At 43.0% G+C, this 18,141-nt stretch overlaps 1 protein-coding gene across 2 annotated transcripts in view; it reads left to right on the top strand.

Moving 5' to 3' along the window:
• The first annotated feature begins 647 nt into the window (after window positions 1-647).
• MBOAT1 (membrane bound glycerophospholipid O-acyltransferase 1) overlaps window positions 648-18,141 on the top strand; it is a 30,547-nt gene continuing 13,053 nt past the window's right edge. The window contains exons 1-7 of one of the 2 annotated variants that reach the window (XM_081206463.1): window positions 648-812; window positions 9,864-10,009; window positions 10,920-10,997; window positions 12,324-12,419; window positions 14,780-14,835; window positions 16,451-16,505; window positions 17,077-17,260. In XM_081206463.1, coding sequence (XP_081062589.1) covers window positions 723-812; window positions 9,864-10,009; window positions 10,920-10,997; window positions 12,324-12,419; window positions 14,780-14,835; window positions 16,451-16,505; window positions 17,077-17,260 — 705 coding nt within the window. In that variant the 5' untranslated portion in view covers window positions 648-722. The remainder of the gene's footprint in view (window positions 813-9,863; window positions 10,010-10,919; window positions 10,998-12,323; window positions 12,420-14,779; window positions 14,836-16,450; window positions 16,506-17,076; window positions 17,261-18,141) is intronic. The other variant, XM_081206464.1, reaches the window with a different exon arrangement.

Genomic DNA, 18,141 nt, shown 5'->3' with positions numbered 1-18,141 from the left:
ATTTTTATTAATTTACTTAATGGGGGGGGGGGGAACTGTGCCCCTACTCCCCCCCCCATGGCATCCCATAGGCACCTGCTTGGCCACCACGGCAAAAGGATGCTGGCCTCAACGGGCTTTTAGTCTGGTCCAGCAGGGCTCCTCCAAAACCAAAGCGAGGAGGAGGACGACGTTGCTTTGGAGCATGCGAAGAGTGCCAAAGCGCCACCAAGCCGGATCTGGAGGGCTGACTGAGAGTTCGAGGGCAGCCCTCGAAGGATTCAGCGTCGAAACCAGCCCCTGGCAAGCAAAACAGGTTCTGCCTCGCAGCGAGACCGACAAGGGACAGAGAAGAGGAACGCCTTGTGCTGCGCAAAGGCGGCGGCGCCCGCCCAGCTCCAGCCAGCCGGGCGCGGCCCGAGGAGCAAGGCGAGCGCCGGGCTCGAGGGGCTGGGAAGGAGCCAGAGCCCCGCCCGGCCGCCCAGTCCCCGTCTTCCTCTTCTTCTTCTTCTCCCCTCCTCGGGCGAGAGCGGCTGTTTTCGCGGCAGACCGGGAAGAAGAGGAAGAGGCCGCGCGAAAGGCGGAGCCTCGGCCCGCCAGCGCCTGCATTGGCCCGAGGCGCACGTGTCTGGGATGGGTGTCTGCGCCCGGGGAGGGAGGGAGCGCAGGGCGCCAGTGCCGCGGGCAAGGGCAGGCGGGGCGCCGGAGGGAGGGCAGAGGCTGCAGGCGAGCCGGGATGCGCGATGGCAGAGGCGGCCCGGATCCCTTATAGGACCACGGGGTCCACCCTTTTGCACCCGCTGAGTGACTTCTTGGGCATCCCGCTGGACCAGGTGAGGGGAACGCGGAGAAGTTTGCAAGCAGGCAAAGGAGCAGCTCGCGATTCTTGGGGATTGTGGCACGTGGTGGAAATCCGGGTGGTTGTTTTTCATTCAAAAGAGAAATTGACCGAACAGGACTTTTTTTCCTCCCTATTGATCGCGTTTGTTGTTTTTTCTTCCCCGTCTACGGAAGGGTGATTTTCTGTGGGACAATGATAAAGAACGAAAAGCCCAGTCTTTGAGCATGTTCACTCCTGCTGAGCTTAACGGGGTTTATTTCCAAATAAGCGAGCGTAGGATTGCACCCGCAATAGCTTGGAAAGGCTCAGGTTTCAGAACTGTGGCTTTATTTGCATGGTAGCAATCGGTGTGCCTTATGGCGATAATGTATTGGGTTTCATCGAATGGGTTGGGACCCCAAAGTGAGTCACAGGTAAACCTAAGGTGAGTCATATCTATGGCACCGATTTACCTTAGCTTTTTTACACTCGCCCCCCCCCCCGCAGAAATGATAAAGCAGGAAGAGTTGGGTTTGGTTGATTTGCAAAAACTCTTCCAATTTTCTGTCATTAGGTGTACCGCTTGTCAAGTGCCTCTCCCAGAAGACAGGAGCTTAAAGTCAGGAGACCTGTGAGACTTGCCTGTTCTTGTGATTTTTTTCTTCCTAATGTGGTATTAAAGATGGGTCACCGTTGGAAAAACTTGACAGATACAAGGCTGTGTAAGAAAGCATGATGGGGTGTGTTGTTTGACTAGTAATTAATCTCAGTCACTAGGTGCAAGTGATGCAGTGTGCCGTTGATGCTCACATGTGCAGGAAGCAGCAGCCTAAATGAACAGGAAGTAGCAACCAAAAAAAGAAAGTATTGTTGTGGAAGTTTTCCCATGGCAACTAAATTGAAACTAAGCCTGTCTTTGAAATGAAGGTGCTTTCTTATTATGTTTACATCACGCCACCTTCCTTCCCTGCTTCTACAACCTGCCCTTCCCTTTGTTATATGTTCAGAATGTGAGCTCCGTGGGCCAGAGATTTGTCTTGTTGCTCTATGCATAGATCATGTGATCATGTGCATAGATGAGGCTGACAACCATAATATCACCTGTCCCTTGTATGGAGCCATCACTTTATGGGTTAGGAGGACATGCTGTCAAGGTTTAGATGCATTTCAGGGACACTTCTCATTCCTGAAAATTACCCCTTTCCCATTGTGCATGTGGATCCTTGATTAAGATGTCCTTATTAAGCAGAGTCATCCCTACCGTTAGGCAGAATGTGACTACTGCCTCAGGACACAGGTGCTGGTGGGCGGTGAATGGGTGACAGCAAGCAAGATGTTGGAGGACAGAGCTGTGCAAACCTGCCTGCTACTTAGGTGTGGGAGAGGGTGTTGTCTTGTCACCAACGTTGAAGTAAGACTGAACCGCCAGTTGGAGTAGCTTCTGTTAGTGGCATTTGGGGTGTGGATCATGTCCTCAGGCAGCGAAATATTGGGTTGGCACTGAAATCAGTCCCACTGCTATGGAAGAGGGTTTATTCCCAGGTAGATGTGCATAAGCACATTGCCTTTGTATATAAGTTATTCTTAAAGCTGCAGTTCACAAACTGTTAAAAAAACCCAAAAAACTCTTAAGCATCTGTGTAGAAAACAGCCGGAAGTGCTACAGCTGAGCAAGTGGCTTTTGGATTGAGAAAACACTAGTACAGTTTCAGAGTGTATGCATGAATCAGTTTGTTTTCGTTTGTCCTTATTATTATTTGTCCATTCCTTGAATTCATCTTGACCTGCTTACAGGTTGTTGTTGTTGTTGTTTTTAAAGACAATAAAGTCTCCACCTTAACATTGGTGGAACTGGAATCTAATTTCAGGAATTCAGATCTGAAATAGTGAGTAGTTATTAATACTCTCGCCAGACAGGATGTCAGCTTTAGAGTCTGATTTTATTTATATTCACTCAGACATAATCCCACTGAGTGAGGCTTACTCCCAGGAATTGTAACTTTTGAGCTGGCTTTGGCAATAGAGTGCCCAAAGTTCTTCATGTGCCTTAATTCAGTTTGCTTTGTTATAAACATTTCAGCTAATAAGACAAATTCGATGTAATATAGATACGGTTGTTTACTGTGTTGTTTCTGCACTTGGTAAATCAAACAAACCACTTGTCTGTGTCACTAGTTTAACACATGGGTAGGCAACCTGTGGCACTGAAGAGTTTGTGGAGCTTATAGAAAGAAATACCCGTAGGTTTGATTATAGAACCTGCCTGACTCACTTGAACTATGCTATTTCTTGCTCCTCAGTTCAAAAGTTTACCACGAAGGCATGGATACCTTCATTAGTACTATAGTCCATACTAGTGTGAGTGTGGCACAATAGTTTCACCTTGGCTAACACGGTGGCAGGTATGCCACAATCCAACGGCACAACAGCAGTTAGGTCTTGAGAAGAATAATCTTTTATTGCTGCAAGTATTGAACTAAATATCTTAAGAGTATTTTATATATCAAGGCTGGTTTGTTGACTTTGGGCCCCCTGATGATCAATTTGTCCCAGAATTGTTATACAAGTTTTTAGAGCGATTGGGTTTAATCTACGCCACTAAACTTATGTTCATCCTTTACATGACAGTAATCATTGCGGGTCCTGCTGGCCATCTCTTTGCCACAGCAGCAAAGTCTGGTATTAACTAAGAGGTAAGGCCTTTTGCGGCACCCACCTTATTGAAATGCCCTGTCACCATGCTGCTTCAGGCGGTTGGTAAAGACCTGACGTTTTTAAAAGCCCTTTGGTTGTGTACTTTTTGTTGGCTTAGTTCCATATTCTTTCAGTGCTGCTGGAATTTGAATGTATATATTGAAGTATTTTTAGGTGATTCTGTTCGTTTTGTTCTGTTTTTCTCACTGTTTGTTAGTCACCTGGAGTCTCTTTGCAGAAATAGTTGGGATAGGAACTTTTGAAATGAGTAAGAATAACATATTGTGGTAGCACAAAATCTCCTGTGCCAGATGTACTTGGGTGGCGGTGGGAGGGCAATGCAACTATAACATGGGATGTGCAGCTCAGTGGTGATGTATTTTCTTTCAAGGCTCGTGGGAGGCTTGCTCTTTTCCTGGCAGCAAATGTGATTGGTCTTTCCTTGTTAGATTTTTCTGAGGCAGCCATGAACTTGCTGCCCTTTCTGTATTCCCTCAGCAATGAGGAAGCTTGTGGTGGTGATACTATTTGTTCCACTAACTGGGGGAAAAATGGGCTCCACTTACAGATTGTGCTGAGAGATAAACCAGGCAGCAAAGGATTCAGTGTACTAGGTTTTAAAAGCAGCACAAAAAAGGACTCTCTGGAACAAGGATGAGTTGGTTTTAGTTTTGCAGGGTCTGCTGTTTGAGGCTTGCTTGCTTTTTTAAACTTAATTAGAAAAAGGGAGCTGAAAACAGAAATTATTTGTGTGTGATATTTGGTTCAATCCGCTTAGTGTGGAAGAAAATAATAATGATGCAATCTTACAATCACGGGGGTGGGGAGGTGAGGAGTGTGTATATACCTGAGTCTCTGTTTGTTGTTTAGTTTGCCTGTCTTAAGTGAAGGTTGAAACTACAGTATATGCATGTAGCTAAGGGAAGGGAAGATTTGGGGGTTTGAGGAATTGGGTAATAAGGGGCATGTTTGTCAGCTTCTTTCTGAAAACAATTCCTTGAAATGTTCACATGTTTACTGGTGGATTTGTTGAATAAAGGGGCGGGGCCAATAGGATTTTCATTTTATGTGGGGTGGAGAGTTTAATTTATTCACGTCTTAAACTATTTATTATAAGGCTACTGCAGTTTGTCTTGCACTGGAATTAGAATTCGTTTACAGTGGTACCTCAGGTTACATACACTTCAGGTTACATACGCCTCAGGTTACAGACTCTGCTAACCCAGAAATAGTGCTTCAGGTTAAGAACTTTGCTTCAGGATCAGAACAGAAATCATGCTCCGGCAGCACGGCGGCAGCAGGAGGTCCCATTAGCTAAAGTGGTGCTTCAGGTTAAGAACAGTTTCAGGTTAAGAACAGACCTCCAGAACGAATTAAGTACTTAACCCGAGATACCACTGTATATTAAAAACATTTCTGGAATGTTTACCATCCACGGATCCCAAAGCAGATTACAGAATAAAACTCTAAAACGCTAAAAACACATAAAATAAGTATTAGAATCTACATAGAATCTAAGTGAAATCAACCACTAACAGTAAGCACCATATCTTAAAGGGGTCAATAACCTACTTGGGGGATTGCTTGAGCAAACATATGTGTGCTTAGCAGCCTTTAGAATTGCCCTACTGTGAATGACTTGCATGTATAACACACATAAGAAATGGGAACCATGCTTCTGTAGAACCAACAAAATACATGGCAAATTTAATTTTCTTTACTTCACATGAATTCTGTGAATTTGAATCTCCTTTCTTTAATCACTGAGTTCAATAAGGGCCGCTGCAGAAGATTAAAGCGAATGTAGAATATAGGATGATGCAGACATTGAAAAAAGTCAACAGGATGGATTGAAAGAAACATTCATTGGTATAACTCTCACCCTGTTGACTTTCCCCCCTGACATTCCTTTCTTTCTTCCTGGAAGCAGAGTCAAGTTCAACCACCTCCGCAGCATGACTGTTGCACAGAGATTTTTAACTGCCTCTGAAAGTCAAGTGCTTTGCCTTTGGAATGCACCACAGGGCTTGGCAACTCCACCCTGACTGTCAGGAAGGAGAGTGGCAAAGTCTAGTTCAATACTGCTGCAGGCCACCCCAATCCGAGTGGTGTGAGATTCCAGGGGCTCATCCAAGATCCATGTTTCCTTTGGGAATGAGGCACACTGGAGGCTGTGGTGTCTTTGTTATATATAAATAAATAAAAAATTCCTTCCAGTAGCACCTTAAAGACCAACTAAGTTAGTTCTTGGTATGAGCTTTCGTGTGCATGCACACTTCTTCAGATTTTTTGTTATATATGTAGTTGTTTGGTTTTTTTACATATATATACAACCTGAGCTTACGTTGGAGGGGTTCATAGCATCAGCACTCCAAGAAGGGCTTGTTTCTTCCATAGGCACAGTTTAGGACAGGGCTCAAGAAGAGATCAAGCATCATGCTTTGCCTCTTTCTCTCTAGGACACATTGCAGCAACTCTCACTCTAATCTCTCTAAACTCTGGCTTTATCTGTTGAGGGAGGGTGGGGTCTCATCAATTTGCCATCTCATGCAGAGTCCCTTGATCCTTTGTTCTTAATGGCCCATTCCCAGGCTATCAGCTCAATCCAGGAAGTTTAGCCTAGCTTAATTATCCTTTAACACTTGGCTTAATTAAATTATTAGGCGTGTCTAGCACACAGCCTAATACACACGGGTCTGGATTAATACATACACGGGTCTGGTACCCAGAGTTTTAACACCTGGATCCTTGATTAAATTCTAACACCTACTGGTTCCAGGAATTTAGGAGTGTCTAGCACCCACAAACTCATAACAATCCTATCAGTATTGTCATAACAGAATGCAAACATGTCTGTGCCTAAGCTTACTGAACATTTGTTTGCCAAAAGGTGCTGCCTTCTTATTTGCCCAAGGAAAAAATGAGTTTTCATTTAGTGAGAAAACAAACACATTTCTACCCTCAGTCCTTCATGATGAAGTAGCCCAGAGCTATTCCCATACCACATATTTTCTTACAGAAACATAATTCCATTATACGTAAAAGTTTGGTGCTTAGATGCTTCAAGTTTGCAGCGTGTTTTATCAATCACTACACCAAATATTATCCTTTCATGAAAGTTTCCATTCTGACCCATACTGACATTACACAAACAAATAAAGTCATAACCATAGAAATAATCCTCTATTCCATCATTTTCAGCGTATAAATTATAGGGTTTCTGAAACAACTCCCCTTTTATCTCTAGTCTCTCATTTAAAATTCTTCATTATATAAAATTATACTATGCATTTCCTCCTGTTTATTTTGGTTGCTATGTGCCAAACACCACAATGACACTGAAGTAACAGTTGTTAACGCAAACAAGATTGCCTACAAGCAAAGTAAGGGCAGGCTGCAGAAACTGCAGAAATGCTCCATTCACTTCCTATAAGTCAGGGGTGGGAGCTGGATCTGGTTTGTGGGCCAAAATGAAAACACCTCCCCTGCAGGAAAACGCCTTTCCCGGGGCAATATGTCGGTTAATATTGAATAATGTGTGACACTTCAGAAACTAGAAACTTTGGGCCAAGCTGGAGTCTCCTTCAGGCATTCGGGCACTGTGTAATTGTGTGACTGGGAGAGTGGGGTGCTGTGGGGATGAGCATAGCTAACTCTGTCCCTCCTTGTCATTCTCATTGCCCTGCACAAGTTAGAGGATGGTTGGGTGAAGCAAGGAGCCTCCTCTTTTAACAGAAGCTCCTGTGCATTTTAGAATCCCAATTTTCTGGGGTTCAAGTGTCATGAGTCTCTACCTGCACACCTCAAACTGAAATTGATTTGGAGCAAGCACTCCCAAAACTTGAGAGAGAGGAAGGAGAAGGAGCAGCCCACACATACTCTCCACGCTTTTAATATTGGACAGCTTTCGCATACTCAGGAATCAAGAGTTTTGTGTCTCCCTTGTAGGAAATGTATACTTCTTCGTGCATTCTGCAATTTCCATCCTGTGGAATAGTGGCAGAACTTTGTTGCTCATAGCCGAACACTTCAGAAACTCTTGGGCGATATTCAAAGAAATGGCAGCTCAGCGTGACTTTTTTTAGAAGCAAATAAAATTGCATCTGGATCAAAGCCACTCATTCATTCAGTCATTTAAAAAAACCCTGAGTAGAAACGATTACGGTATCAGAGTCAACAAACATACATTGTAACGCTTAATTCTTCAGATTTACTTTTAAACATTTCTCCTCTTCACACCGCTGCTGACTAAGGATTTTCCTCTTTATTTTTTTTTTGTTGACTAAGGACTCTGTCATCTGTTCTGCAGTTTCTCTGCCAGGGCTGCTAGTGATTATTCCTTCAGCTGTTTCATCATGGTAATCTCACAAGAACATCTGTTTTTATTTTTTGAGTTCAGATCTCAGAAGGTTTTTTAAATTGGGAGAGAAGCAGAACTTACTGCTGGAAGCAAGACTTCAGTCCACAACACAGTCAGATTTACCGTGTGAGAGCTCATGCATGAAATTAAGAAAGATGACTACAAAGTGTAATTGTTTCAAACTAATGTGTGTGCATATTTTTATGCCCTCCTTGGAAGACTGTAATTTTCCATTTTAAAATAACACTCCGGCTTTAAAAACAAACAAACACATATGTGCTGTACAAAATCACTTACAGTATTTATATGGATGCTGTCTTTTTTTCAGCAGACTATTATAAGCCAGATATGGATTCTAACTCCCATCAGTCCCAGGCAAGGGGAGTTGTAGGCCAATAGCATTTGATGGGGGCAGTCCTGATTTGAAACCTTTTCTGAAATATCAATCTGCTTCATTTTATGTAGACAACTTAAGAATCACAACGCCTTGATAGCAGAAGTAGCTCATCCTAGCATATTCCTATATTAAACATTTAGTGGGTTTAGCTTAACATGACCCACTGATATTCTATATGTATAGAAGAAATTAAGTATACCATGACGTATCATGTATGCCATGAAAGTATGCAGGTGTACATGCACACATTACAGGAAATTCTTCCTCTTTGGAATATGAATGTTTGTCTTCTACAGTTTTTGGTCTCACAAGAAGCCACAATGTACTTCTGTTGATTTCTTATGTAGGCATCTAGGGAACTATCCAATTTTCTGCTTTGCCATTTAAGTTCCTACAAGCAACACTCTTCCTTTTCCCAATGCACATGTACCATATATTTCTCAGATTTCCATGACTTCTCTGTTAAATTGCAAACTTTCTTGGGAACTTGTTTGTAATTCTCTTTTGAGGCTTTCCTGTTAATAATTTTTCACCTTTGGACATTTTCTTATTCTTGAAAGGGAGCAATTCTATGTGGTAAATTAGGTTTTTCATTAAGTGTGCCTGTGCATTTGCCTTAATGTGCTTTGTCCTAAATGTACCAGTTAAAAAACAACAACTGCAGGAGATATGGATAACTAGCCATAGCAAACTTCTTTTGCTATTGGCTTGCTCGCTGGGCAGTTTAATGAATTATGCAAGAAAAACCTGGATTTGCCACCACTGAGTATATACTTGACAGGGAGCCGGACCTAATCAAGTGTTCCAGTACAAGACACACATCTGTCACATTCATGTTTTACATTTTTCGGTGTAGATATAAAAAACACCCTGGGCGTATCCCTGAAAACAATTTGCTGGATCCAGACTAATAATGAACTACCACACACACATTCACTTACCTGGTCCTATTCACAAGTCCCTGGGAAAAGCTCCCTTGAATTCAGTGAGATTGACTTCTGATAAGACATGCCTATGATGGTTCCATTCCTCTTTCATTCTTTTCATTGAGATCTGTATTCAACTACAGTGGTACAGTGGTTTGCATATGTCTTGGTTTGCATACATTTTGGATTACAAGCACGTCAAACCCGGAAGTGCGTGTCCTGGTTTGCAACCGTTTTTTGGATTGCAACCCATTTTTTAATTTTTTTTGGATTACGAACCAATTTTTTTTGAAGGCCCCATTGGCGAAAACGCGCCTTGGGTTACAACCTGTTTTGGTTTACAAATGGACCTCCGGAACGGGTTATGGTTGTAAACCAAGGTACCACTGTAATGTAGCCTAGATCTAGCTCAAATTATGAAGAGGCTCCTTTCACCTGAAATAAAATGTGAAGGTCTGAAACCTCTTTCTCTGAAATATCCTCCTGGGAACTTTAGGTGTCTTTTGAATATTTTTGAGGAAGCAGCTCCAAATTACTTCTGCACCCATTCTTTAAAATGCAGTGCTAAGTTGTGCGGGGAAAATACGCGACGACTTGTCCAGGATTGTACCCAAGAGGTCTTTCTTGGCAGTGAGGAGAATGCTGACAAACAAAAGTCAATTGCAATCTGTTTTCATGTTTCCTTAGGTCAATTTTGTTGCTTGTCAGCTCTTTGCACTCTTGGCCGCCTTTTGGTTTCGCTTGTACTTAAGTCCCAGCCATGCCAGCTCTGCTGTTCGTCACGCATTTGCCACCATATTTGGAGTATATTTTGCTGTTTTCTGCTTTGGTTGGTGAGTAATTGCTGTCTAAATAACTAATAATTGCAACAAAGATGATGATGCATAGAGTCGTGGAGAGAGATGCACGCTCTCCGTGCTTTAAGGCAGTGTTTCCCAACCGGTGTTCCGCGGCACACGAGTGTGCCGTGAGACACCGGCTGGTGTGCCGCAAGATGCCTGGAGGGAGGCGGGCGAGTCGGGCGGCGAGAGGCGGGGCGGGGGCGGCGAGGAGAGGCCGCGCCTCCTGCTGCTGCCTGGCGCTCCTCCTCGCAGCCGGCAGCGCTGCCTGGGCGCCTCCGCGCGACTCTGCCTCGCTGGGTTTGGTCTCCCAGCAGAGACGGGTCACACACGCCCCTCCCTCCCTCCCTCAGCCTGCGCGGAGGGAGAGCCAGAGAGAGGCATCGCTCCTGCGCGGCGGGAGAGGGAGCAGCCGGAGCGATGCCCCAAACGAGCTGAATTCCGAGCGAGGGACTGAGGGGGGAGGGAAAAAACTTTCACTTTTGTGCGTCCCTCCCGGCGTGACGCTGCGCGCTGACGTCACGGGGCGGGGCTTTAATGGTGGTGTGCCGCGAGATTTTTTTTCAGTAAACAGGTGTGCCGTTGCCCAAAAAAGTTTGGGAAACACTGCTTTAAGGCATGCTGTTGAGCAACTATGGGAACCCCTGAAACAAATTTGGAATTGTTTTATCAGCAAGTAGTGCTTTAGAGAGAGATGTATCCAAAAACTCAGTGATTTGGGAACAAATACCGTAACTTGAAAAGGGATCTAGTTAGGCAATTGTAGAATGCAGGGTTGGAGGAGAGTGGAGCTTGTGTTTGCTCTATCGTTCTATATTGCTTATTTACTTTATAAAAGGTTTTTGCCCTCCCCTGGTATCCATCATTGATCTTTGAATATGAAACTTGTTTTCTTGTTTTTAAGGTACTCCATCCATATTTTCATGCTAGTGATGATAAGTTACAGCATCCTGAATGTGGCTAGCATTCCCAACATTCACAGGTGAGGTTTCATGGCTACTGTAAGCAACGTGTTTTAGGTTATCCTTTTTTTATTATAACTGTGTCCTTTTCCCCACCTCCTTTCATTGGAGCTGATGTGCAGTTAGCTGATAGTGGCGTGGCAGCACCCAGATTGTGGAACTCTTTGCACCAAAAGATTTGCTTTGCCTTTCTTCACGTTCATTCCCATTCCGCTGTCCCTGGTTCAAGCAAGCAGTTCTGGGGTGTGTGTGTGTAATAAATAAAATAAATAAGTGTTCTGTCCAATGAAAGGTGTAATGGGAATTGTAGTTGCTTGTGTGTAAGTCACCGACTTCCCTAAACTGCTTGTTTGTTTAAACCTTTCCCTAACTGAAGCGCACCCCTGTGCGTCTGCTTCAGTCGCTGGCAGAATCCGTTAGTGGGTGTTTCCTAAACTTTTTCCAACATAAGAATTCCTTGACAGCCAGTCTCCGCCTAGCCTCCCTGCGTGGAAGCCTTCTGTGCAGAGTAGGCGTGCCCAGCGGTGGTCCGGCACTCTCCCCACTGATCTCACTGGAAGAGTCCCTGAGCCTTCCCTCCAAAGTGCTCTGATTCCCTCCTTCCTTCTTGGTGTCATCTTGATTCCCTTCCCCCTCGGAAACCCTCTCTCTCTCCTTGCTGGTTCCCTCTCCTGCACTGTCAGGGCGACTTCTCTCTCTGCTGGTCTCCGATGTCAGTTCCCTGACAAAAGGCATACTATCTCTGAGCCACGGAAGCCTTTAAAGAACCTTACATATGATGACAATTTATGTTCTTGTCCGTATCCTTGCCAGTGTTTTAGATTTCAAAAAACGTCTGTGAGAGTGGGTGTTTTTAAAAGATCAATTAAGTCAATGGCTTACCATTTTGTTTGGTTGTTCTGATCTCTAGTTCCAGTCTAGAGAAGTCATTTGAGTACAAGCGTCAGTGGCTCCTTTTGCTGTCATTAACATCAGCTTTCTTCTATATTGACAGCTTTTTAAAAAAATTGGAGGTTGTTTTTTTTAATGTCTGCAATATGGCATGAAGGCAGGACTGTTTTTTCTGGTATGACTGGGGACAAATATATTGCTATGCATGGGAGACCAGTAATCATTATTTGGATGTACTTAGTGGGTAGGAAGTTCTAGGAAAGTGATATGGACTTGCAAGAGTTACCGTAGTTACACAACCTTTTGATGCTACATATTAAGCTTTAAAGTCCCAAACCCCTTGATGTGGCAGAATCAACATGTTGGTTTGGGAGTCAGTTGTTTTGAGGGTTTTTTTTATTACAGTTGTTCTTGGTAAGACTTACGTTTTGTGTATTAAATGTCTATTATTACAGGTACTCTTTTATGGTAGCTATGGGATATCTCACATTATGCCACATTAGCCGGATATACATATTCCACTATGGTATTCTCACTACAGATTTCTCTGGGTAAGTAGTGATAAAAGTTATTTATTTCTTTTATTTAGAGTATTTGCAGGCCCCTCTTCAACCAAAAAGGCTCCCAGATTAATTAAAGCAAAACAATCCCTGCCTGCAGGCTTTACAGTCTTAAAAACACAAGGAAGCAGGGATATGGAAGAAAGAGGAAATAATTTGTAAAATTAAAATGTTTGTATTCAATAATACATAGAAATCACTTTGTTTGTTACCTTAACGGCCCACACTCACCATTAACTCACCAAGAAGTTGGCCTGGCTATTCCAGCAATTGCATCCTTGCTGGATCCAGGAATAAGAAGGGGACTCAGGCATACAGGTTAACTGCCCCCCCCCCGCCAATTCACAACATGGACATTTACTGAGGTGTATAAGAGGTCCAATGTGTTTCAATGTGCGACAGTTGTTCTTGTGGACAAGGCAGTCTTGTACTGCTTTGATTATTCTGCCATCTTGCTGTAGCAGTTCACTTGGGACATATCAAACCCCATTTAAGTCCAAAAGATTTAAATGAACCTACCTGGGCAGAGGTAGAAATAGGATAGGCATCATATTAAAAATAATCGGTCGAGCACAGCATGATTACTTTTAATTGCGAACCTGTGAATAAAGTAAAATATAGTTTTGCATATTGCTCAGTTTCATCCTCTCTGTTTTTGGTTTCTACTTGCTTCAATATTAAAACATTAACACCCTTTCTGCTTGTCGATATGTTCTACCTGTTGGTGTTTGCATTTAATTCATACTACTACTTCTCTCTGTAACTGCATGTCTTCTCTTATGCCAAGAGGATTGTGTCGGTGAGTTGCTCTCTTCTATGTGTGCTCTTAATGTTTCTGAACTTCTCGCATGTTTGCTTTCAAATGATAACAACTGGTGGTGGTTCAGAGGAATAGTCAGTGGCTTCTGATGTGATTGAGCACCCTGATCTGTTTTCAGATTCCTTGCCAGCTGGGGAGCCTTGCCTCTGTTAGGTCTTCACACATAATCAGAAACCTCCTTACTATCTGTTTCAGATACGGATTAGTGGGCAACCTTAGTGCTTTTGAATCGTTCACATGTAAACAAACACGGGAAGTCCCACCCCCACAACACGTCAGTTGTGTTTTGTTTACAATTGTCTGTGCGTTTATGCATGAGGCTCTGAAGCAATGAACCTCTGCTACTCATTGAGACTCCTCAAACAAGCGAGTGCCCTGAAAATCAGGCTTCTAAATCACAGGGGAGCCTCCAAAAGTAGTGGAGAACTTTCAGACATTTGTGCACAAACTTGTGGTCAGCTGTAAACAGCATACAAGCAACTTGTCAGAAGGTGTGGGGTATTCTCCCTCCTGTGTGTGTTTCTATCTCATTCCTAATTGAGGATGTGGGTATTTGCACCACACAATGTGTATGAGACTGTTCAGAGCTAGCACATATTATTTACCTATTCCAAATAGCTCTACCTACCTCCCCAGTCTTTCAGCACCATTTACAAATATGACTAAGACAATAACAAACATAAGAATGCAATGAAACACTGGAAAGATAGGAAAAAGCATTAAACAACACTACTGGTAAATCAACAAGACACTTTGTTGTATTGTTGTGTCTCTTTGCCCACCCCACCAGGAGGTAAGCCACTCTGTTCTATACCATAGTATGTGTGGAGAACTTCTGACCATCCAAATGTAACTGAACCACAACTCCCATCATCTTTGACCATTGGCCATGCTTTCTGGGGCTAATGGAAGTTGACGTTCAGCAACAACAACCAAAGGTTCCCCACATTGGACTTACACTTTCTGAACAGTCTTCAAGCCCTGTAAAGTGTTCATTTCCGTAGTCAAGACCTGATGCATGAAGACCCATTAAGAACAGATTAAGTGCATTCATATTTACTTCATTGTCCTTTAATAGTTCCTTCATGCCCCATATTTAATTGCATTTCTGTGCCTTAAGTGGCAAAGACCTCTGTGAATACTTCTGTCAACTTAAGTGCAGTACACCAAGTTAGGAAATGTGTAATGTTTTGCAGTAAAAATGTTAAAATAATAGTCATTGTAGTTCAGCGCATGCTTGAGTAGAAGTGATCTATATAGCCTGTTAGTTGGTCTTATTTGGTATTAAAGTTCATGTGGCAATATGGCATCGTGGATAGAGTGTTGGACTTGGGCCAGGGAAACCCAAGTTCATATCCCCATTCAGACTGATAGGTCATTGGATGATCTTTCCAAACCTCTCTCTGTTGTGATGTGGATAACTCCCAAGTACATGGCTTTGAGCTCCTTTAAGCCAGAATGTGAAAATATGTAATCAAATGTTGTACCATGCAACATGTGATGCACACTGTTTTCCTGTATTTCATTATAGTCCGTTGATGATTGTAATACAGAAGATCACTACTCTTGCCTTCCAAGTGCATGATGGTAAGAAAAGATACATTTTCCAGCCCAGGGCCTGTCCACACTAGGGTTTTTCACATCACTGCAATATCTCGCTCATTCTTATCCCACACAATGGAATGACAATTTACCATTCACCTCTCCTGTAGGTTACGGTATATCCAAGGAAGTCATTGTGTTCATGGCTGCTGGCGCAATGGAACTTGCTCTCCCTCTCATCCCCCAAATCTGCTCAGGGTTCGTTCCCCCAACTCGCCCAAACAGATTTGGGGAGGTGCAGGGGGAGTAAAGGAAGTGGGAAGTTCGATTGCACAGCAAATGTCATTCTGCAAGACAATGGATTCAGCCCTTCCCCTACAATCTCTGCTCTTTTATTTCTGTGCTTTTCCAAGCCTACTTCATTAAAACAAAAGGAGATTGTGAAGAGCTCCAGAAGGACCTCTTCAAATTGAATGCATTGGGGGTGGGGGTGGCAAATTCAATTCAGTGTAAACAAGTGTGAAATGATGCATGTTGAGGCAAAAAAATATCTCAACTTCGTATATACGCTCATGGGTTTTGAACTCGCAGCAATGGACCAGGAACGAAACCTTATAATCAGATACCGTAACTCGATGAAGATGTGGACGCAGTGAAAAAAAAGGCAAATTCCATGCTAGGGATCATTAGGAAAGGTGTTGGAAAATAAAGCTGCCTATATCATATGCTGTTATTCAGATCCATGATGGGAGACCACATTTGGAGTACTGTGTATGGTTCTGGCCATCTCGCCTCAAAATGGGGAAAGGAAAGGGTTGTGCTTGAGGGAAGGTAGTGGCAATGTCACAGAACCATTGCCATGTGGACATGAAGCAACTTCTGTTTAAAGCAAATGCTGGTACAGTGATACCACAGAAACAAAGGGGCTTCCAGTGTCTTCTGCACAAAGCTCTCTAAATATACACTGGCAACCTTTTAGGAAAAGTTGAAAGTTTATGCTGAAATTGCCAAGATATTAAGTCATCTTTTTGCAGTTAGTCTGGCTGCCTTTGCTTGGAATTAAGAATAGGAAAGGAAAGCTGAAACACCCACCTACCCGCCCACCACCTTTTGCTCTGCTGCTTTCTCTATACTTAGAAGAGAATTGAGGCTTCGTAACCAGATCTGCTAAATTCCAGGTTTGTGGTCTAGTATGGAGATCCTGATGGTTGTCATGATTCTCTTGCTTGGTTTGATAACTAGGTCACATTTATGGAATCTTACCTATCTCGCATTGCTTCTCAAAAAACATTTGCCCATCCCCCCCCCCACTTGGGTACAGAACTAAGCAGTAGTTTGCTCCTGTTTTTATTTAAGAGTGGGGAAGGAAGAAAAACTAAAATCATGGAAATAAGGACTTGTGCATCTTCCAGAACAACTCAGAAAGAAACATGCATTCATTGCCAAGGGTGGAAAATTGTCTGATTGGAGGTTTCTTAACTTGGTAATAAACTGATGTTAGAAAGTAGGCCATGGAGAAGAGGCCAAGAATAAATGTGTGAAAACATACAGTATTTATTAATATACTTGCTAACACTAGCAGCATATTTGACAATTATATGTACCATCCCCATCGTCCTCCAACATGTGATTTGATTCTTGTGTCGCTTATTCTTGCTAGGAATAGGCCGGAAAGTTGAAGAACTAACTGCTGAACAAAACCTGCTTGCTATAAAGTAAGAAAGCATCTATTTTACTGAATTGTTCCCCTCCCCACCCCACCCCAAAAAACCCACACCTGGATTGTATTGTTTCTGTGCGTTTATATAGAATAACTTAAGTGGAAGTTTTCATTATGTGGCTTAATATGCAGGAGTTCTTCCAGGTTAAAAAATATGTGTTGCTTTTCTGAAAAATAGCAACAGCACTGATTGATGTGGCAATAGGATGGGATGAATTTATAAATGAGCACATGCAAAACTGACATAGGCCAGAAATAGACTCATCTATCCATGCCTAGTAGAGGCTTTGATAATGGATCTCCTGTGTCATATCAACTTTGTGTCTTGTGTATATATTATTTTGTTGTCTTTGAGTAAAGACAGACTGATCCAGAAGTAGCTTGAACACATGCCCACTGCCCTGAAAACAAGCACATAGAAATACAGTGACTTTGTGTTCAACCCAACTTCTTCCACGCTCAGAATTGCTCCCCATAATACTTTTAAAGGAGTAAACCATCTACGCTTCCCCCACATTTTTTTTAAATCAGATTTTGAAATAATTATTGTGTGGTTGTTTTGGTAGAACAAGGCCTTCATTACTGGAATATCTGAGCTATCAGCTCAACTTCCTGAGTATCATAGCTGGCCCATGCAGCAATTTCAAGGACTACATAGCTTTCATCGAAGGGAGACATGTGCAGATGAAGCTATCAGAAGTCAGCTGGAAACAAAAAGGTCACGATGGAGTCCCTGATCCTTCTCCAGTGGTAGGTTGTAAAGTACTAAGAACTTACTTTCAAACTCTTCAGTCATTTTTGCAGCAGCTGCTGCTCTAGTTAAATACTTTTTAATTTCATCTATTCAGCTGCTTGATAGGATGGGACATAAATTCAAAAAATATATTTTCATACTCTACTCCTTTGTGTCAGTTTGGGGCAGCTTTCAAAAGCAGTTTTGACAATTGTCTCCTCTGTAACTTTCCCCTGTTCCGTCTTAATTGTCCAAACTCATAACTTTCACAGGCCAACAGTGGTGTCATGGGGTAACCTGGCCAGATGGGCAGGGTACAAATAATAAAATAATGATGACATCATCATCAAAGTGCCATTGCTTTGAACTCCTAGGAAGCCAAATCTAAGGGTAATCAGATGGTGGGGGAGACAGAAGCTATCTGACCTCACAAGACAAATGGACTTGCTTTCTCTGGGTCATGCATCCTCTTTTCTAACATGCCATGATCTACTTTTCAGTAAACTCCTCCCCTCTAGTGTCTGCACAGATCCCAGCACTCAAGAGATGCTTGAAGTCAAGCAAGTTTCCAGGGATATAGATGCTTATTTCACCTGTTTGTTTGGGGGTGCACCTGTCTAAGAAAGTAATGTTATTGAAGCAATATTTGCTGCACCCGCCCTGGCACTGATTCTGCAAGAAAGAATGACTCCTAAGTGGAACACCAGCATTACCAAAATGGTGTTCAGTGAACGAAGGTGGCTGTGCTCTGCACTGTCTTCACTAGTGCATAGTGGGAGCTTATGGTTTTGTGTGCAATGCTCCGCACCCTCAACTGCTGCCAACTTCTCACTTGCTTTGTGATTAGTCTCGGGGTTAATGAACCACTCCATTTTTGTGCTACCAATTCCTCTTTGCA

This window comes from Podarcis bocagei, assembly GCF_964188305.1.
Source record: "Podarcis bocagei genome assembly, chromosome: 8".
NCBI classification, from domain to species: Eukaryota; Metazoa; Chordata; class Lepidosauria; order Squamata; family Lacertidae; genus Podarcis; species Podarcis bocagei.
Note: the sequence above shows the minus strand (reverse complement) of the source record. Positions and strands in the feature narration are given on the sequence as shown.